A 22,016-nucleotide genomic window follows, 5' to 3' on the forward strand; every position below is an offset into this window, starting at 1 on the left:
AGAGAAATTGCTCAAAAGCTGCTGCAGCCACACAAGCGCAGGTACGGGTGTGCCGCTAAGGGGCTTACCCCCTCCGCCCGGTCACGGACTACCTCCTCCACCCCTTGCTCTGGGACATAGGCTGCTCACATTGGGTCGCCTAGGTGTATTCATGAAGCAGTGAAAAGTATGGAGAAGTGAGCCAGTGGAGAAGTTGCCCATGGCAACCAATCAGCATTGAAGTAACATTTATAATTTGCATACTATGCAATTGTACAGAGCAGCGGATTGGTTGCCATGAGCAACTTCTCCACAGGCTCACTTCTCCACTCTTTTCACTGCTTCGTAAATAGACCCCTATGTCCTGGAGAGGGGAGGGGAGTAGTCCATAACGCAGTGGAGGGGGAAAGTCCCATAGCGGCACAGCTGAGTACTGTATTTGGGGTGATTTGAAGTTAGATGTATGCGGACACATCTGTATATACTTTGTGGGTGACAGGAAAGAACAGGGCGTGGCCAAGCTGGAGCAGGTAGGCCCTAGGCCTAGTAGTAAGCAGGAGTGCACTCGCTCAGGAGGCCACACCCATTTTTACTGTTTAGCATTCCATCAGTTCTGTCAGGAATAACTCTATTGTTTCTTCAGCTCTTCTTTTGGAATAGATACTAGTGCTATACTCTGGTCTGATCACAGGGACCAGACCAGAGCTGTGGTCTCTCAGACACACATGGCTGATCACAGGGAATGGATCTGAGCTGTGGTCTATCAGACACACATGACTGATCACAGGGGATGGATCCGAGCTGTGGTCTATCAGACACACATGGCTGATCACAGGGAATGGATCTGAGCTGTGGTCTATCAGACACACATGGCTGATCACAGGGAATGGATCCGAGCTGTGGTCTATCAGACACACATGACTGATCACAGGGAATGGATCTGAGCTGTGGTCTATCAGACACACATGACTGATCACAGGGGATGGATCCGAGCTGTGGTCTATCAGACACACATGGCTGATCACAGGGAATGGATCTGAGCTGTGGTCTATCAGACACACATGGCTGATCACAGGGAATGGATCCGAGCTGTGGTCTATCAGACACACATGACTGATCACAGGGAATGGATCTGAGCTGTGGTCTATCAGACACACATGACTGATCACAGGGGATGGATCCGAGCTGTGGTCTATCAGACACACATGGCTGATCACAGGGAATGGATCTGAGCTGTGGTCTATCAGACACACATGGCTGATCACAGGGGATGGATCCGAGCTGTGGTCTATCAGACACACATGGCTGATCACAGGGGCCGGATCTGAGCTGTGGTCTATCAGACACACATGGCTGATCACAGGGAATGGATCCGAGCTGTGGTCTATCAGACACACATGACTGATCACAGGGAATGGATCCGAGCTGTGGTCTATCAGACACACATGGCTAATCACAGGGAATGGATCTGAGCTGTGGTCTATAAGACACAAATGGCTGATCACACGGGCCGGATCCGTGCTGTGGTCTATCAGAGGGTGTAGTACTGGTGACCGGCGGTCTCCTGACCGCCGGTCACCTTACCGACGCCGGGATCCCGGCAGCATACCGATGCCGGGATCCCGGCGGGGAGGGGCGAGTGCAGAAAGCCCCTTGCGGGCTCGGAGGCGACCTGCGGTCGCCACGGGTTCTATTCCCACTCTATGGGTGTCGTGGACACCCACGAGTGGAAATAGTCCCTGTTGGTCGGCATGCCGACCATCGGGATAGTGAGCCGTCGGGCTCACGGAGGAGGTCATGTGACTGTCGGTCAGCTGACCGGCGGTCACATGAATACCACCCCTATCAGACACACATGGCTGATCACAGGGGCCAGATCAGAGCTGTGGTCTATCAGACACACATGGCTGATCACAGGGGACGGATCCGAGCTGTGGTCTATCAGACACACATGGCTGATCACAGGGGCCAGATCAGAGCTGTGGTCTATCAGACACACATGGCTGATCACAGGGGACGGATCCGAGCTGTGGTCTATCAGACACACACGGCTGATCACAGGGGATGGGTCCGAGCTGTGGTCTATCAGACACACATGGCTGATCACAGGGGCCAGATCAGAGCTGTGGTCTATCAGACACACATGGCTGATCACAGGGGCCAGATCAGAGCTGTGGTCTATCAGACACACACGGCTGATCACAGGGGATGGGTCCGAGCTGTGGTCTATCAGACACACACGGCTGATCACAGGGGACGGATCCGAGCTGTGGTCTATCAGACACACATGGCTGATCAGAGTCCGGATCCGAGCTGTGGTCTATCAGACACACATGGCTAATCACAGGGGATGGATCCGAGCTGTGGTCTATAAGACACAAATGGCTGATCACACGGGCCGGATCCGTGCTGTGGTCATAGGTAACGGGAGCCGCGCTGCAGCAGGGGGAGAAGAGAAGACACCAGGCTGCCGGGGTATGAGGGATCCACGCTGCCGGGGGAGGAGTGCGGCTGTGCATGCGGCTTCCTCCCCCCTCCTCTCGGGCAGCACGGTCGGGGACTGAGTCGAGCAATCTCCAGCCTCTGCCGCCAGCAGCATCTCTCCTGGCAGCAGCGAAGGCTGGAGATTGCTTGACTCAGTCCCCGACCGTGCTGCCCGAGAGGAGGGGGGAGGAAGCCGCATGCACAGCATGGATCCCTCCTGCCCCGGCAACCTGTAGATCGGTGCAGAGCTTCGGCCGGGGGGGGGCCTTAAAACAGGGGGGCCCGGGGTACTGACCCCCGGGGCACCCCGCTTAATCCGACTCTGTCAGACACACATGGCTGATCACAGGGGCCAGAGCAGAGCTGTGGTCCATAAGACACACATGGCTGATCACAGGGGCCGGATCCGAGCGGTGGTCTATCAGATACACATTGCTGATCACAGAGTCCGGATCCGAGCTGTGGTCTATCAGACACACACATGGCTGATCACAGGGGCCGGATCCGAGCTGTGGTCTATCCGACACACACATGGCTGATCACAGGGGACGGATCCGAGCTGTGGTCTATCCGACACACACATGGCTGATCACAGGGAATGGATCCGAGCTGTGGTCTATCCGACACACACATGGCTGATCACAGGGAATGGATCCGAGCTGTGGTCTATCCGACACACACATGGCTGATCACAGGGGCCGGATCCGAGCTGTGGTCTATCCGACACACATATGGCTGAACACAGGGGCCAGATCAGAGCTGTGGTCAATCAGACACACATGGCTGATCCCAGGGAATGGATCCGAGCTGTGGTCTATCAGACACACATGGCTGATCACAGGGGCCGGATCCAAGCTGTGGTCTATCAGACACACATGGCTGATCACAGGGAATGGATCCGAGCTGTGGTCTATCAGACACACACATGGCTGATCACAGGGAATGGATCCGAGCTGTGGTCTATCAGACACACATGGCTGATCACAGGGAATGGATCAGAGCTGTGGTCTATCAGTCACACATGGCTGATCACAGGGGCCAGATCTGAGCTTCGGTCTATCAGACACACATGGCTGATCACAGGGGACGGATCCGAGCTGTGGTCTATCAGACACACATGGCTGATCCCAGGGGATGGATCCGAGTTGTGGTCTGTCAGCAGGGGTTAAAGTGAGCAGGATGAGTTCCGCCAGTTTCATTTGGAGATGGAACCAGTTCCACCTCCTCTGGCCTACCGAACCCGTTGTCAACCCAGCCTCAGATGGAAGCCGGACACCCGCTGAGATTATGTTACCAACGGGCGCCCGGCTCCTTCCCCACAGCAGCAGCCAGAGGCAGGAGTTCACTCCCGAGCTCCAGTATCCGGGCGGCTCTCGCAGTGTGCACTATGCACTATGGGAGAGATGTCATGATGTTTCTCCCGAGCGGGCGGGCAGATGGACTGCTTCGGTCGGACGCAGAAGTGAGGCTTAAGATAAGTATTGTATTTTGTCTTTTTTTTGCGTGCGTGTGTGTGTGTGTGTGTGTGTGTGTGTGTGTGTGTGTGTGTGTGTGTGTGTGTGTGTGTAAGCTGCACTACAAGGGGAAACAACTTTCTTGAGAAAGTTCAGAGAGCAAACGTAACGAAACGCATTGACGTCATGCTCTATCGGAGCCGGGTCTACACAAGAGCGGTCACACATTGGCAATTGCACCTCTTCTATTGCAGCTCTCCCCTCCTACCAGCACCGGATCAGAGACAATCCCCGCCCGCCATGACAGGATATCTGCGCCAATCATAGTGCTGGCAGAGATCGTGTTCTCTACATTTATGCTGAATGCCCATCGGAGAGGTAACAGTTTTTCACACTTCATCACACTCTCCCTGCTTGATTGGGAAGTTAAAGACCGGGGGTTGCCCCGGCACTAGGACACCAGTGACAGGAGCGGCTTCTATATCCCTCAGAGCCGAACTTTAAACTGATCATTAATTGCGGGAGCACGCCATTGCCATTGGTTACAACCCTGCCCATGTGAACCGTACTAGCACTTTATTTTGGATATCCGTATGAATTGGTGCATGTAGTCCGCTTGAGTATCTATTTATTTACAGCCATCTCCATTTTTATCTTGATTTTCATCTTGTATTTTTTTATATGTATATGATACAGGCTTGTATCTATTCAAAGTAACCATTTTGTTACAATTATCTAAGTACAGGTTGAGTATCCATATCCAAATATTCCAAAATACGGATTTTTTTGAGTGAGATAGTGAAACCTTTGTTTTCTGATGGCTCAATGTACACAAACTTTGTTTAATACACAAAGTTATTAAAAGTATTGTATTAAATGACCTCCAGGCTGTGTGTATAAGGTGTATATGTAACATAAATGCATTCTGTGCTTAGACTTGGGTCCCATCGCCATGATATCTCATTATGGTATGCAATTATTCCAAAATACGGAAAAATCCGATATCCAAAATACTTCCGGTCCCAAGCATTTTGGATAAGGGATACTCAACCTGTATCTATATGTGTGTGTAATTGTATGAATTGAAATAAAAGTGTTATTATTGTGTTTTAAATCAAGTCTCTTGTGTATTAATCAAGTTGGAAGCCAACATGGATATATTAAAGAAATATTTATTTATGCCAGTTCACTAAGCGCAAAAATTATTCTGTCTACAGGGGGCGATAAATACCACATAGGAGCAATATTACAGGGGGCAATAATAAGATTTTACTTACCGATAAATCTATTTCTCGTAGTCCGTAGTGGATGCTGGGACTCCGTAAGGACCATGGGGATATAGCGGCTCCGCAGGAGACAGGGCACAAAATAAAAGCTTAAGGATCAGGTGGTGTGCACTGGCTCCTCCCCCTATGACCCTCCTCCAAGCCTCAGTTAGGATACTGTGCCCGGACGAGCGTACATAATAAGGAAGGATATTGAATCCCGGGTAAGACTCATACCAGCCACACCAATCACACCGTACAACTTGTGATCTGAACCCAGTTAACAGTATGATAAACGCAAAGGAGCCTCTGAAAAGATGGCTCACAACAATAATAACCCGAATTTTTGTAACAATAACTATATACAAGTATTGCAGACAATCCGCACTAGGGATGGGCGCCCAGCATCCACTACGGACTACGAGAAATAGATTTATCGGTAAGTAAAATCTTATTTTCTCTGACGTCCTAGTGGATGCTGGGACTCCGTAAGGACCATGGGGATTATACCAAAGCTCCCAAACGGGCGGGAGAGTGCGGATGACTCTGCAGCACCGGATGAGAGAACTCCAGGTCCTCCTCAGCCAGGGTATCAAATTTGTAGAATTTAGCAAACGTGTTTGCCCCTGACCAAGTAGCTGCTCGGCAAAGTTGTAAAGCCGAGACCCCTCGGGCAGCCGCCCAAGATGAGCCCACCTTCCTTGTGGAATGGGCTTTTACTGATTTTGGCTGTGGCAATCCTGCCACAGAATGTGCAAGCCGAATTGTACTACAAATCCAACGAGCAATCGTCTGCTTAGAAGCAGGAGCACCCAGCTTGTTGGGTGCATACAGGATAAACAGCGAGTCAGATTTTCTGACTCCAGCCGTCCTGGAAACACATACCCTCAAGGCCCTGACAACGTCAAGCAACTTAGAGTCCTCTAAGTCCCTGGTAGCCGCAGGCACCACAATAGGTCGGTTCATGTGAAATGCAGAAACCACCTTAGGTAGAAATTGAGGACGAGTCCTCAATTCCGCCCTGTCAGAATGAAATATCAAGTAAGGGCTTTTATATGATAAAGCCGCCAATTCTGACACACGCCTGGCTGAAGCCAAGGCTAACAGCATCGACACCTTCCATGTGAGATATTTTAAGTCCACAGTGGAAAGTGGTTCAAACCAATGTGACTTTAGAAAACTCAACACCACATTGAGATCCCAAGGTGCCACTGGAGGCACAAAAGGAGGCTGTATGTGCAGCACCCCTTTTACAAATGTCTGAACTTCAGGTACTGAAGCCAGTTCTTTCTGGAAGAAAATCGACAGGGCCGAAATTTGAACCTTAATGGACCCTAATTTTAGGCCCATAGACAGTCCTGTTTGCAGGAAATGAAGGAAACGACCCAGTTGAAATTCCTCTGTAGGGGCCTTCTTGGCCTCACACCACGCAACATATTTACGCCAAATGCGGTGATAATGTTTTGCGGTTACGTCCTTCCTGGCTTTGACCAGAGTAGGGGTGACTTCTTCTGGAATGCCTTTTTCCCTCAGGATCCGGCGTTCAACCGCCATGCCGTCAAACGCAGCCGCGGTAAGTCTTGGAACAGACAAGGCCCCTGCAGTAGCAGGTCCTTTCTTAGAGGTAGAGGCCACGGTTCGTCCGTGAGCATCTCTTGAAGTTCCGGGTACCAAGTCCGTCTTGGCCAATCCGGAACCACGAGTATAGTTCTTACTCCTCTCCTTCTTATGATTCTCAGTACTTTTGGTATGAGAGGCAGAGGAGGGAACACATACACTGACTGGTACACCCACGGCGTTACCAGAGCGTCCACTGCTATTGCCTGAGGGTCCCTTGACCTGGCGCAATATCTGTCCAGTTTTTTGTTTAGACGTGACGCCATCATGTCCACCTTTGGTTTTTCCCAACGGTTTACAATCAGGTGGAAGACTTCTGGGTGAAGTCCCCACTCTCCCGGGTGAAGGTCGTGTCTGCTGAGGAAGTCAGCTTCCCAGTTGTCCACTCCCGGAATGAATACTGCTGACAGTGCTATCACATGATTTTCCGCCCAGCGAAGAATCCTTGCAGCTTCTGCCATTACCCTCCTGCTTCTCGTGCCGCCCTGTCTGTTTACGTGGGCGACTGACGTGATGTTGTCCGATTGGATCAACACCGCCTGACCCTGAAGCAGAGGTTTTGCTTGACTTAGGGCATTGTAAATGGCCCTTAGTTCCAGAATGTTTATATGAAGAGACGTTTCCAAGCTTGACCACAGGCCCTGGAAATTCCTTCCCTGTGTGACTGCTCCCCAGCCTCTCAGGCTGGCATCCGTGGTTACCAGGATCCAATCCTGAATGCCAAATCTGCGGCCCTCTAGTAGATGAGCACTCTGCAGCCACCACAGGAGAGACACCCTTGTCCTTGGCGACAGGGTTATCCGCTGATGCATCTGCAGATGCGATCCGGACCATTTGTCCAGTAGATCCCACTGAAATGTTCTTGCATGGAATCTTCCGAATGGAATCGCTTCGTAAGAAGCCACCATTTTCCCCAGGACCCTCGTGCACTGAAGCACTGAGACCTGTCCTGGTTTTAGGAGGTTCCTGACTAGCTCGGATAACTCCCTGGCCTTCTCCTCCGGGAGAAACACCTTCTTCTGGACTGTGTCCAGAATCATTCCTAGGAACAGTAGACGTGTCGTTGGAATCAGCTGCGATTTTGGAATATTTAGAATCCACCCGTGCTGACGTAACACTACCTGAGATAGTGCTACTCCGACTTCTAACTGTTCCCTGGATCTTGCCCTTATCAGGAGATCGTCCAAGTAAGGGATAATTGAAATGCCTTTTCTTCGTAGAAGAATCATCATTTCGGCCATTACCTTGGTAAAGACCCGAGGTGCCGTGGACAATCCAAACGGCAGCGTCTGAAACTGATAATGACAGTTTAGTACTACAAACCTGAGGTACCCTTGGTGAGAAGGGTATATCGGGACGTGGAGATAAGCATCTTTGATGTCCAGAGACACCATATAGTCCCCTTCTTCCAGGTTCGCTATCACTGCTCTGAGTGACTCCATCTTGAATTTGAACCTTTTTATGTAAGTGTTCAAGGATTTCAGATTTAAAATTGGTCTCACCGAGCCGTCCGGCTTCGGTACCACAAACAGCGTGGAATAATACCCCTTTCCTTGTTGCAGGAGGGGTACCTTGATTATCACCTGCTGGGAATACAGCTTGTGAATGGCTTCTAGAACTGCCTCCCTGTCGGAGGGAGACTTTGGTAAAGCAGACTTCAGGAAACGATGAGGGGGAAACGCCTCGAATTCCAGTTTGTACCCCTGCGATACTACCTGTAGAATCCAGGGATCCACTTGCGAGTGAGCCCACTGCCCGTTGAAATTTTTGAGACGGGCCCCCACCATATCTGAGTCTGCTTGTAAAGCCCCAGCGTCATGCTGAAGACTTGGCAGAAGCAGGGGAGGGCTTCTGCTCTTGGGAAGCGGCTGCATGGTGCAGTCTTTTTCCTCTTCCTCTGCCCCGGGGCAGAAAGGAGTGGCCTTTTGCTCGCTTGTACTTATGGGAACGAAAGGACTGAGATTGAAAAGACGGTGTCTTTTTCTGCTGATGTGGAGTGACCTGGGGTAAAAAGGTGGATTTTCCAGCCGTTGCCGTGGCCACCAGGTCCGATAGACCAGCCCCAAATAACTCCTCCCCTTTATACGGCAATACTTCCATGTGCCGTTTGGAATCCGCATCCCCTGACCACTGTCGCGTCCACAACGCTCTTCTGGCAGAGATGGACATAGCACTTACTCTTGATGCCAGGGTGCAAATATCCCTCTGTGCATCACGCATATATAATAATGCATCCTTTAAATGTTCTATAGTTAACAAAATATTGTCCCTATCCAGGGTATCAATATTCTCAGTCAGGGAATCCGACCATGCGACTCCAGCACTGCACATCCAGGCTGAGGCGATTTCTGGTCGCAGTATAACACCAGTATGTGTGTATATACTTTTTAGGATATTTTCCAGCCTTCTATCAGCTGGTTCTTTGAGGGTAGCCGTATCAGGAGACGGTAACGCTACTTGTTTAGATAAACGTGTGAGCGCCTTATCTACCCTAGGGGGTGTTTCCCAACGCGCCCTAACCTCTGGCGGGAAAGGATATAATGCTAATAATTTTTTAGAAATTAGCTGTTTTTTATCGGGAGAAACCCACGCTTTTTCACACACCTCATTTATTTCCTCTGACTCAGGAAAAAATATTGGTAGTTTTTTCTCACCCCACATAATACCCTTCTTTGTGGTACTTGTAGTGTCAGAAAGGTTCAATGCCTCTTTCATTGCCGTGATCATGTAACGTGTGGCCCTACTGGACATTACGTTTGTCTCGTCACCGTCGACACTAGACTCAGTATCTGTGTCAGGGTCTGTGTCGACCCACTGAGGTAACGGGCGTTTTAGCGCCCCTGACGGTGTCTGAGACGCCTGGACAGGCACTAACTGATTTGCCGGCTGTCTCATGTCGTCAACAGTTTTTTGCAAATTGCTGACATTATCACTTAATTGTTTAAATACAATCATCCAGTCAGGTGTCGACTCCCTAGGGGGTGACATCACCAACGCAGGCAACTGCTCCGCCTCCACATAATTTTCCTCCTCATACATGTCGACACACGCGTACCGACACACAGCACACACACACCGGGAATGCTCTGATAGAGGACAGGACCCCACTTAGCCCTTTGGAGAGACAGAGGGAGAGTCTGCCAGCACACACCCAGCGCTATATATATATACAGGGATAACCTTATATAAGTGTTATTCCCTTATAGCTGCTGTTAATTATTGTTATTTGCTGCCAACAATGCCCCCCCTTCTCTTTTTTACCCTGATTCTGAAGCAGGACTGCAGGGGAGAGTCAGGGAGCCGTCCTTCCAGCGGAGCTGTGAGGGAAAATGGCGCTTGTGTGCTGAGGAGATAGGCTCCGCCCCTTCACGACGTCCTTATCTCCCGCTTTTTTGTGTAAAATGGCAGGGGATTAAAATACATCCATATAGCCCAGGAGCTATATGTGATGTATTCTGTTTTGCCACCTAAGGTATTCTGTTATATTGCGTCTCAGGGCGCTCCCCCCCCAGCGCCCTGCACCCTCAGTGACCGGAGTGTGAAGTGTGCTGAGAGCAATGGTGCACAGCTGCGGTGCTGTGCGCTACCTTAGTCTGAAGACAGGATGTCTTCTGCCGCCGATTTCACCGGACCTCTTCGTCTCTTCTGGCTCTGTAAGGGGGACGGCGGCGCGGCTCCGGTGACCCATCCAGGCTGAACCTGTGATCGTCCCTCTGGAGCTAGTGTCCAGTAGCCTAAGAAACCCGATCCACTCTGCACTCAGGTGAGTCCGTTTCTTCTCCCCTTAGTCCCACGATGCAGTGAGCCTGTTGCCAGCAGGACTCACTGAAAATAAAAAAACCTAACTAAACTTTTATTCTAAGCAGCTCAGGAGAGCCACCTAGATTGCACCCTTCTCGGCCGGGCACAAAAATCTAACTGAGGCTTGGAGGAGGGTCATAGGGGGAGGAGCCAGTGCACACCACCTGATCCTTAAGCTTTTATTTTGTGCCCTGTCTCCTGCGGAGCCGCTATATCCCCATGGTCCTTACGGAGTCCCAGCATCCACTAGGACGTCAGAGAAAAATACCATATGGGAGCAATACTACCGGGGGCAATAAATACCACATGGGAGCAATACTACCAGGGGCAATAAATACCATATGGGTGCAATACTACTGAGGACAATAAATACCACATAGGAGCAATATTACAGGGGGCAATAAATACCACATGGGAGCAATACTACAGGGGGCAATAAATACCACATGGGAGCAATACTACTGGGGGCAATAAATACCACATGGAAGCAATACTACCGGGGCAATAAATACCATATGGGAGCAATACTACCGGGGGCAATAAATACCATATGGGAGCAATACTACCGAGGACAATAAATACCACATAGGAGCAATACTACAGGGGGCGATAAATACCACATAGGAGCAATACTACAGGGGGCAATAAATACCACATAGGAGCAATACTACAGGGGGCAATAAATACCACATAGGAGCAATACTACAGGGGGAAATATTACACGGAGACATTTTTTGCTGTACAGGCCCTTTATTGAATAGGTGGGGGGGGGGGAGAGTTCCACCCCCTCTCCACGACCACTTTAAGCACTGTCTGTCACAAGGGGCGGATCTGAGCTGTGGTCTATCAGACACACATGGCTGATCACAGGGGCCGGATCCGAGCTGTGGTCTATCAGACACACATGGCTGAGGCTGATCACAGGGGCCGGCCCAGGCCCAAGTGGCCCAGATATTCCAGCTGGAATAAGACTTGTATTGTGTACATTATCCCCCCACACTTTGCCTCACCTGCAGTCTCACATTCCGGTGTTGATTCCATGTGTTTCTAAAAAAAGAAAATATATTGTCAGCAGAATGCACCCGACCTACGGGCGGATCTCTTCGTTGTGTAAGTGACCACGTAGAGAAGCTTTAACCACTCTACTGTAAGACAACAGGATACATTTACATTGACAAGCCCTGTGTGAGGAAATACAATGTTGGAGACTTGGAGGACATCTCTGAAAACTAGTGCACAATAAGGTAATGTATTGTTCATACTGACCAATCAGATGTTTGCACTCATTTTCTTAAGAGCGCTAGAGAAATGGCAGCTACAATCTGATTGGTTCCTATTTGCCATTCCCAGTGTGCACAAATATTCATCAATGTCCCCACAGCTTGTCTCCCTGCTCCGTATGACACAATTACAGTATCTACCACAATAAACTTTAAGCCCCTTTACTGCCTGTCCAATGATCGATCTCAGTAATGTAACACGTTCCACTTTGTTTAAAGGACAGTTACATTTTGTTACATCCGGAGGTGAATCACTATGGCCGTGTTAGTTTAAAGAGGTTTTATATTGAGTAAAATAAGAATAGGGATTTGTAAATATCTGAACTATCGGGGTCATTCCGAGTTGATCGCTAGCTGAATTTTTTCGCAGTGCAGCGATCAGGCTAAAAATCGGCAGTTCTGCGCATGCGTATGCGGCGCAATGCGCATGCATGACGTACTATTACAGTGAACTATGTAGTTTTGCACAGGGTCTAGGGATGCATTTCAGTCGCACTGGTTGCCGCAGAGTGATTGACATGAAGTGGGCGTTTCTGGGTGGCAACTGACCGTTTTCAGGTAGTGTGCGGAAAAATGCAGGCGTGGCTGGGCGAATGCTGGGCGGGTTTGTGACATCAAATCCGGAACTAAATAGTCTGAAGTGATCACAAGCGCTGAGTAGGTTTTGAGCTACTCTGAAACTACACAAAACTTTTTTGCAGGCGCTCTGCGATAAAAACGTTCGCACTTCTGCTAAGCTAAAATACACTCCCCAGTGGGTGGCGGCATAGCGTTTGCATGGCTGCTAAAAACTGCTAGCAAGTGAACAACTCGGAATGACCCCCTTAATACAGACCCATCACATACACACACAGAAGGCAGACATGTGACAGGATTAAGTAGTATTGTATGTATCCCACTGGCTGAGGCACAGGGCTTAGAGCCTGGTCTATGTATGGGTGACAGGTACAACTTAAGTGAACCGTGTAACAATATCATTGTAAGTATTCACGGCACAATATTCACATTAGCATTTTATCACTCGGAACAGAAGCTCACCTTGAATTTTAATGTACGACCTGGAAAACAGAGAAGAGATGTGATTGGCTGTGAATGATACACATGAACACGACTGTATACAGTAATAAATCAGTTATTGGCAATGAGCACATAATACAGCTGCCATATCATGTCAATACATTGTATAACAATATTATCACGCTTCACATCAAGCTCAGGCCCTTTCTCTCCTAAAGTGACGGAACACTCGCCCATATCTACCGACAGAGATGACGTTTGGCCTGTGGGGAGTGGGTGGGACCCAGCAGATCATTGCTTCCCGGGATAAGGTGACTTTTCTCCATCTCTGTGAAATGCTGAGTTGTGTGACTTGTGGTTCACCCCTCACAGCTCGTTACTCTTTCCTGCAGTCCACCCCCGACTGAGAACCTTTGTACTGTGTGAAATGTTTTAGGGGCCCATTTATCAAGAAACACATACTGAATGCGATCTGGGCGGGATCTTACCGCCCAGGATCGAATTGCAATATGTGATCCCTTCAGGTGGATGTATCACACGACATCCGCAGGGACAGGGGCTCTGAAAGGAGACCATCCCTGTGATGTGCTCTGGGGGGGCCAGGGGTCTTGCGCATGTACGGTCACACATGACCGCGATGCACTGAAGCATTTCCGTTGGAGGGTTGTCAGGAAACTCAGCCGGATCTACTTTCATGGTGAGGGGTAGGGAGGGGGGTGATACTGCCATATTTACCAATATCCAGAATCCATTCCCGCTGGCACCTGCAACACCCGCAGCCTATAAGTGTGGGGCCTAGGGGCTACATTTCGCATTTGCAGTCGGCAGAGGGGCTTCCCGGAACCCTCACCGGAAATGGCCGCTGTGCATGCGCGGTCAGCAGGCCCGCACAGGTGTAGCACCCCGGCTCCGCACATTGCAGGGACGGGGTCCTTTCTGTGCCCCTGTTCCTGTGGGTGCCTGATGCTACATCCCGCCAATGTGATGGCATTCTGCAGTGTGATCTTGGCTGCTAATATCGCGTCCAATGATAAAAGGGCCCCATAATGGTAAATAAAAATACAGTTATAATATACCTACCGATCTTCCTCATTATGGACACTCTATAGTAACACCCCACGGCCAAAATAATCACAACCACAAGAACCAGAGCCGGGATTATGTAGAGGGAATAATCTGTGCAGATAAAACAAGGAAAAACAGATCAGTTCCAAAGCAACGAGTCATACCAGGCAAACGAGTTCAGTCACATACATAGACGAGAGAGCGGCAAGTGGTCGGGCGGAAGGGGGGCTGTAGATAGTGACACCCACAGACAGAGGTCTATTCATGAAGCAGTGAAAAGAGTGGAGAAGTGAGAAGTTGCCCATGGCAACCAATCAGCTGCTCTGTACAATTGTATGGTATGCAAATTATAGATGTTACTTCAGTGCTGATTGGTTGCCATGGGCAACTTCTCCACTGGCTCACTTCTCCACACTTTTCATTGCTTCATGAATAGACTCCAGAATGAGAGATGAAGGGGAGACAGACACGGCTGGTTAATTCTAGCAACATTTTTCAGTAGTGCTCTGCCAGACAGCAAGCCTAATACACTGTGGACACATATAATTGTAAGAATAACAGAAAATAACCCTCTTAGCATATTCCTAGATTGGAAATCTAACTTCTCCGCTTCTTTTGAAGCTGCACTAGGGCCTCAGAAAATGTTTTCCTAAGGTGCCCCTACCCCAAGCCGATGCCCCAGAAAAAAACTGACTGCTGGCATAAACCGGTGCCCCAGAAAAAAACTGACTGCTGGAACACCGATGCCCCAGAAAAAAAACTGACTGCTGGAACACCGGTGCCCCCCAAAAAAACTGACTGCTGGAACACCGGTGCCCCCCAAAAAAACTGACTGCTGGAACACCGGTGCCCCAGAAAAAAAACTGACTGCTGGAACACCGGTGCCCCCCAAAAAAACTGACTGCTGGAACACCGGTGCCCCCCAAAAAAACTGACTGCTGGAACACCGGTGCCCCAGAAAAAAACTGACTGCTGGAACAGAGCCTTTAAATAACGGCAAAGGGGGGCAGAGGGTAAGGATCACAAGCTGTAATCTGTGGATTGGAGCTGACGCCGGCCATTATGCCAGCTTTTTTATACTGAATGTACAATCGCTGACAGGCAGAGGGAATCGGTATGCCTTAGCCTCAGTAAAATCCCAGATAGACGGCTAGATTCATCATCGCTTGGAGAGTGATAAAATGGAGAAAGAGAAAGTACCAGCCAATCAGGTCCCACCTGCCATGTCATAGCCTGTGTTTGAAAAATGTCAGCTAGGAGCTGATTGGCTAGCACTTTCTCTTTCTCCATTTTATCACTTTCCAAGCGATGATGCATCTGGCCCAATGTCACTGACCAGGCAAGCCCACTGCTGCTTTGAGATGTACAGTGTGCGCTTCCTATGTAATGATTCCTGACTTCCTCATACAGAACCCTAAACTGGATCACATAGCCTCCCTATTCCAGCTTCATTCAATTTCATTCAATGCAACTTTTACTAAATATAATATTGGCTTCATCCTGCCCTTTCCTGGCACGTATTTATATAAGTAGCATTTGTCTGTGTTTTATATAATGCCTGATGTGATAAAGATATTACTGAAAGTCACAGAAATATTTAGTATACTGTAATTACCAGCCATTGAATTCATGTAGTTTGGAGGAAAACACCTTCATATTAAATATACAGTACATGGAGTGACCAATAGATGGCGATATAACACACAGGCTCTCAGTGACTACACTCCCTTGTTTTAGTGGGTGTGGGACTCCAGGTCGACGACACAATTAGGTCGACACTAGTTGGTCGACACACATTAGGTAGACACCAGAAATAGGTCAACATGGCCATTAGATCGACATGGAAAAAGGTCGACATGAGTTTTTATGTTTTTTTGGTGTAGTTTCCTTCGTAATGTGACTGGGAACCCCAATTAGTGCACCGTGTCCCCTCTCATGGCTCACCATGCTTCAGGCGAAGTACCTCGCTCAGCTACCACTACGCTCGGCACAGGTTTCCATTCCCAATCGTAGTCCACGTGGATCGTAAAGTATGAAAAAGTCCAAAAATGTATTTTTAAAAATGTGAAAAACTTGTGTCGACCTTTTTCCATGTCGACCTGTTGTCCGTGTCGACATATTTCTTGTGTCGATCTAAGGTCTGTCGACCTAATTGGTGTCGACCTGGAGTCCGGATACCGTTTTAGTATTAGGGAGTTACTATAGGTAATAAATGGTGCAAAAGCCTCTTAATTCTGGGGGGAAAATTTACTAACGCTTCTAAAACAGAGAATTGGTGATGTCGCCCATAGCAACCAATAACATGCTGTCTATCGTGTCCATATTGCCTGTTAGAAAATGATAGACAGCATGTGATTGGTTGCTATGGGCAACATCACCAATTCTCTGCTTTAGACGCTTTAGTAAATTTACCCCTGAGCCTGAGTTGGGAGTAATCCCTGACATACTGTACATCTACTCAGCATTTCCCCAAAGCTGATCCGATCCGCCGACCGGGCGAACTCTGGTGATCTGGGATTTCTCAGGGGATCAGCAAAATCCTACATGTTAAAAATCCCTGACCCGCCAAGGGTGGGATGTACTAAAGGGAAAATGCAGTAAAAACCCAATTTTCGCGGGGTTTACGTCAATTTTCATATGTACTAAAGCCTGGCAGACGGTTTTTCAATGCTGAAGGTATCACCATCTTTTTATGGCGATACCCTATAGAAGCTTATGAGCTCCTTTCACACCCGCCGCTCAGCGCCACACCGGCCACGCCACACCCGCCGCCCAACACCGCACCAGCCGACCCTCCTTACCTGTGTCCAGGCAGCATCCCGGTGCAGCTCCACGATCCCCCACTTCCTCATCCCCCAGAGCACAGCCATTTTTTCTTCCGACTGCAGGGGGGAAGGATAGGGGGGGGGGGGGGGAGCCCAGGGACTCCAAGCACACATCACCTCCTGGGGCTGAGAGGTGACGGACCCCACAGAGACCCCCGCACTCCTTCTCACAGGTGTATCGCAGAGGGTCTCTGTCGTCGCTTTGCAAAGCTAATCGCATATGTTAGTGCATACGCTGTGGTGGGTGGCGAGGGGCAGCGCTGTATTTTAGTACATCCCGCCCCAATTCCGATCATTTTTTATATGAACTGGGGATTTCCAGGATGTTGGGTTTTGTCGCTGACCCAACCCAGACATCCCCGATAAATGCCTGATATGTGGGCTCCTTAAAGCAAAAAAGAGCGAGTTGGCAAAATCATGCTGCACTGCAGGTGGGGCAGATGTAACACGTGCAGAGAGATTAAGATTTGGGTGGGTAAAGACAACACATGGCGGCACGGGTGGCCTTGATACAAAAAATTCAGGCCTTAGAACTTCTCCATAAATCCACCGTGTCAGATGATACCCTTCAACCTTTATTATCGGCTCGGAAGGAACTAGACTCGCTTATGTCCCATAGATTGAAATTGGAGGCAAGAAAATGCCGTAGTCGTTATTTTCTATGGGGGAATAAACCTGGGAAGCTGCTGGCGCGGGCTCTCCAGGCTCAACGTGCAGCATCTTTTATATCTAAAGTTAAATCGCATACTGGAACAACACAGAATACCACGAAAGAGATAGCGGCAGCCTTCCGACATTATTATACTCAGTTATATAATCTAAGAGGTTCTACTGAAGCCAAACCTGACCTTTTCCGAAAGGCCTCTATTGCAGAGTTCTTGCGTGAAATTAATTTCCCCACACTTACACCTGAAGAAGTCGAATCACTCGAGGACCCCTACACTCTTTCAGAGCTTGAAGAAGCTATTAAAACTACCCCTAATGGCAGGAGTCCGGGCCCTGACGGTTTCTCTTTAGCGTATTATAAGACATTTGGAGATGTTTTGTTGCCTTAGATGCTTAGAGCCTTTAATCAGGTTTCAGACCAGTCCCCCTTCTCTCCCCAGTCTATGCTCGCACATATTACAGTGATCCATAAGGAGGGTAAGGATCCGACCCAATGTTCCAGTTATAGGCCCATTTCCCTGTTAAATGTAGACTTGAAGCTCTTCGCCAAATTAATGGCGAATCGCCTAAAACTCTTCCTTCCAAATCTGGTACACTCGGACCAAGTAGGTTTTGTTCCGGGCCGTGAGGCCAGGGATAACACCACGAAGGTTCTGGACTTAATTTATTACGCATCGACTTGCAAATCTCCTTCCATCCTCCTCTCAACAGACGCGGAAAAAGCGTTCAATAGAGTTGACTGGGATTTTCTGTTGGGGGTGTTGGAGCACATGGGCTTGGGCCGAGTGGGCTTCCAGAGAATTAGGGCCCTGTATTCTGGGCCCGCGGCTCGTGTTCGTATTAATGGAGAACTGTCGGACCCGTTCCAGATACGGAATGGCACTCGTCAGGGTTGTCCTTTGTCACCGCTTATTTTTGTGCTCTGCATGGAGACCCTGGCGAGGGCCATTCGTCAGAACGTTAACATCACAGGGTTACAGGTGGGAAAGACAGAGTATAAGCTTGCCTTGTTTGCTGATGATCTCCTTGCAGTGATATCTAACCCTCTGACCTCCATACCCAATCTTCTTAAAGAATTTAAACGTTTTGGAACTCTCTCCAATTTTAAAATTAATTTATCTAAATCTACAGCATTGAATTTAACATTGGACCAGACGAGCCTCCAAGTTCTCCAATCCATCTCGCCCTTTGCATGGCACCCAACACAATTAAAATATTTAGGGGTGATCCTCCATAGGGATCTTTCCCAGATTTACCAATTGAATTTCCCCCCACACTTATCAAAACTCCAATCTGACCTCTCCAAATGGGGTGGGAAAAAAATTTAATGGATAGGTAGAATAGGAGTTATCAAAATGAATATTTTACCCAGAATCCTTTACCTGCTACAAACTTTACCCGTCGCTGTTCCCCGATCATGGTTTACCTTACTGCAACGAAAGATTAGAGACTACATTTGGGCGGGACGAAAACCCCGATTTAAGCATGAGATTCTCTTTAGACGAAAACACCAGGGAGGTCTCCAACTTCCCCACTTTTTATCCTACTACCAAGCAGTACTCCTTACGAGAGTAATGGAGTGGAGTCGTGAACGCCACAGGAAACAATGGGTAGACATTGAACTGGCCTCTCTCCCCTCTCTTAGCTCGGACTCCCCTTGGCTTTCCAAAGTCCCCCGGGTGTTGCACCCGCTAGCTGGCCCCATTTTTTCGTGTTGGCGCCTCTTACGCTCCCTTCCTCATGTTTCAGCGCCTCCTTCTCCACTCTCGCCGCTGTTTGGGAATCCTGAGTTTCCCCCAGGATGCCACTCCTTGTCGTTCTGTTTATGGCGAGAAAGAGGCATCCTGAGAGCAAGCCAGCTGCTAGACACATCTGGCATAATATCTTTTCCCGAACTGCAAACTAAATGGAATCTACCAAATAAAGAAATTTGGAGATATCTCCAAATTAAACATTACCTAAAGACTTTTTGCTCTTCTGGGAAAGGTTTACGAGCACTGACTTTGTTTGAGCAGCTGTGTCTCTCCCACACATACCCCAGGCACACTCTCTCTACGTTTCATAAATGGATATTAAACCACAGATTTTCCTCCCAACCTAAATATGTCAAGGATTGGGAATTAGATCTTGTGGGTTTGGTGACCACAGATGATTGGGAAGATATTTATAATAATACTTTCTCATTAACTACCAATGTGTTGGTTTTGGAGACTCACTACAAAGTGCTTACAAGGTGGTATAGATGCCCAAATCTCCTTGCGAAAATTTACCCTGGAGTACCCAACACATGTTGGAGATGCGGGATAGCAGTGGGCACCCCCCTTCATATATGGTGGGAATGCTCTCTCCTTCAACCATATTGGCACAAAGTGGTGGAGACAGCTAGTATTATTCTCGGTGAGGATTTACCCTCCTGTCCTAGTTTTTGGTTATTAAATCTTACGCGTACACCCAGATATCAACTCAAGAAATCACTGCTTCGCCATATTTTGAGTGCCTCTAAGGCAGTTATCCCAGTACACTGGAAATCAACAGTGACTCCCACTATGAAAGAGTGGACCGCCCGCCTAGATCACTATATGGCAATGGAGGACCTCATTTTGTCACTGGAAGTGAGAAACACATCCTTTACTGCTACTTGGAGCCCATGGCTGGAATATAAAGCGACAACCCATTATAAATCTTCTCTTTAAGAGATACCTCCCCCTTTTTTTTTTTTTTAATCAATCTCAAGTAGTCCCCTGAAGATACGTTAAGGCTCCTTAGGGTGGGAGGAGAGAACCCCCCCCCCCCTCTCTAAATCTTTTTGCTTACGCTATCTTTCTCTTTCCTCCTCTATTATGGGAGTAACTTTACTCCTTATCTCTTTGCTTTTTTCTCTTTCTCTTGTTCTCCATCTTTCCTTTCCGTCTTCCATTTCTTCCTTTTTGATTTAAGTAGGTGTAATTCTTGTAATGTTTTTTTTTTTGAGATACGATATGTTTGTGGATATGCGATATTCCCTTTACGGGTCTCTTTAATGTACACGGTTTTGAGAACTTCCTGACGCTGTATCTCTGATGTTACTATGTGATGTTTAGTTGGTGTTTTTTTTTTAAATTTTCAATAAAAATTTATTTGCAAAAAAAAAAAAGATTTGGGTGGGTGCGTCCTAACTCATGTCTAAATCAGGCTTACCCACTGCAGCCAGTATTTACCCTGCATGTAAACATAATGAATGTATTTGTCCTGCTGCACAATCTCTGCTCCTGTATTGTTTACTCAGAATCAGGCTCACTATGAGTTCTGATGTAAGGAAAAGGAGAAACTTCTGTACTTTTATAAATAAAATAAAGGATGAAAACAGTAAATGTATAAAGGACAAACCGTTGCTGGGAAAGCTGTCAGGAATCTGTGTCGGCAGACTTTCAGTTGGCGCTGCGGCAATAGGCTCGCACTCTATGCAATCGCCAACTCCATTGCGACTTGTACAGTTGTACCCATCCGGGCAGCCGCAGACCGTTGCGTGAGCTGCAGAACATTTTTGCTTCATCACCAACCCTGAGGCTGTAATAGAAGAGTAGAGAATGGGGGGATTGAGGCAGAAGAGAAGGATGGCAGCACGGAAGCATTAGTGCTCACTGACATTGCATTGTATCGGTCCCATAGTAATAGCGCCGTACTAGACAGTGACGGTCATGTCTTACTGTTTATTACCACAGTGTTACAGCTGTCACTGTCTCCAGCACATTACAGGTCAGTCATGCATGTATTACACCATTATACAGTATGTATCTGGAGACAGCTTTATCTGCAGCCCTTACAGGGATCCCACTAATACCTACATTACAGAGGTGTGCCCTGTGTATAGAGACCAATGTGTGTCACACAGGTGTGCGATATCAGTGTGACCTGTGTATAATGATCAGGTGTGCGATATCAGTGTGACCTCTGTTTAATGATCAGGTGTGTGATATTAGTGTGACCTGTGTATAGTGATCAGTGTGTATCAGGTGTGTGATATCAGTGTGACCTGTGTATAGTGACCAGTGTATGTCAGGTGTGTGATATCAGAGTGACCTGTGTATAGAGACTAATGTGTGTCACATAGGTGTGCGATATCACTGTGACCTCTGTTTAATGATCAGGTGTGCGATATCAGTGTGACCTGTGTATAATGATCAGTATGTGTCAGGTGTGTGATATCAGTGTGACCTGTGTATAGTGACCAGTGTATGTCAGGTGTGTGATATCAGTGTCACCTGTGTATAGTGATCCGTGTGTATCAGGTGTGTAATATCAGTGTGACCTGTATAGTGATCAGTGTGTAACGGGTGTGTAATATCAGTGTGACCTGTGTATAGTGATCAGTGTGTAACAGGTGTGTAATATCAGTGTAACCTGTGTATAGTGATCAGTGTATATCAGATGTGTGACATCAGTGGGACCTGTGTATAGTGATCAGTGTGTAACAGGTGTGTAATATCAGTGTGACCTGTGTATAGTGATCAGTGTGTATCAGATGTGTGATATCAGTGTGACCTGTGTATAGTGATCAGTGTGTATCAGGTGTGTGATATCAGT

At 48.1% G+C, this 22,016-nt stretch overlaps 1 protein-coding gene across 2 annotated transcripts in view; it reads right to left on the reverse strand.

Moving 5' to 3' along the window:
• LTBR (lymphotoxin beta receptor) overlaps positions 1–22,016 on the reverse strand; it is a 218,580-nt gene that overhangs the window by 3,296 nt on the left and 193,268 nt on the right. For both annotated transcript variants that reach the window (XM_063962419.1, XM_063962418.1), the window contains 4 exons: positions 20,820–20,999; positions 13,978–14,073; positions 12,919–12,938; positions 11,611–11,647 (listed from right to left, as the gene is read on the reverse strand). In XM_063962419.1, the coding sequence (XP_063818489.1) occupies positions 11,611–11,647; positions 12,919–12,938; positions 13,978–14,073; positions 20,820–20,999 (333 nt within the window). The remainder of the gene's footprint in view (positions 1–11,610; positions 11,648–12,918; positions 12,939–13,977; positions 14,074–20,819; positions 21,000–22,016) is intronic.

This window comes from Pseudophryne corroboree, chromosome 3 (genome assembly GCF_028390025.1).
Source record: "Pseudophryne corroboree isolate aPseCor3 chromosome 3, aPseCor3.hap2, whole genome shotgun sequence".
Classification (NCBI taxonomy): Eukaryota; Metazoa; Chordata; class Amphibia; order Anura; family Myobatrachidae; genus Pseudophryne; species Pseudophryne corroboree.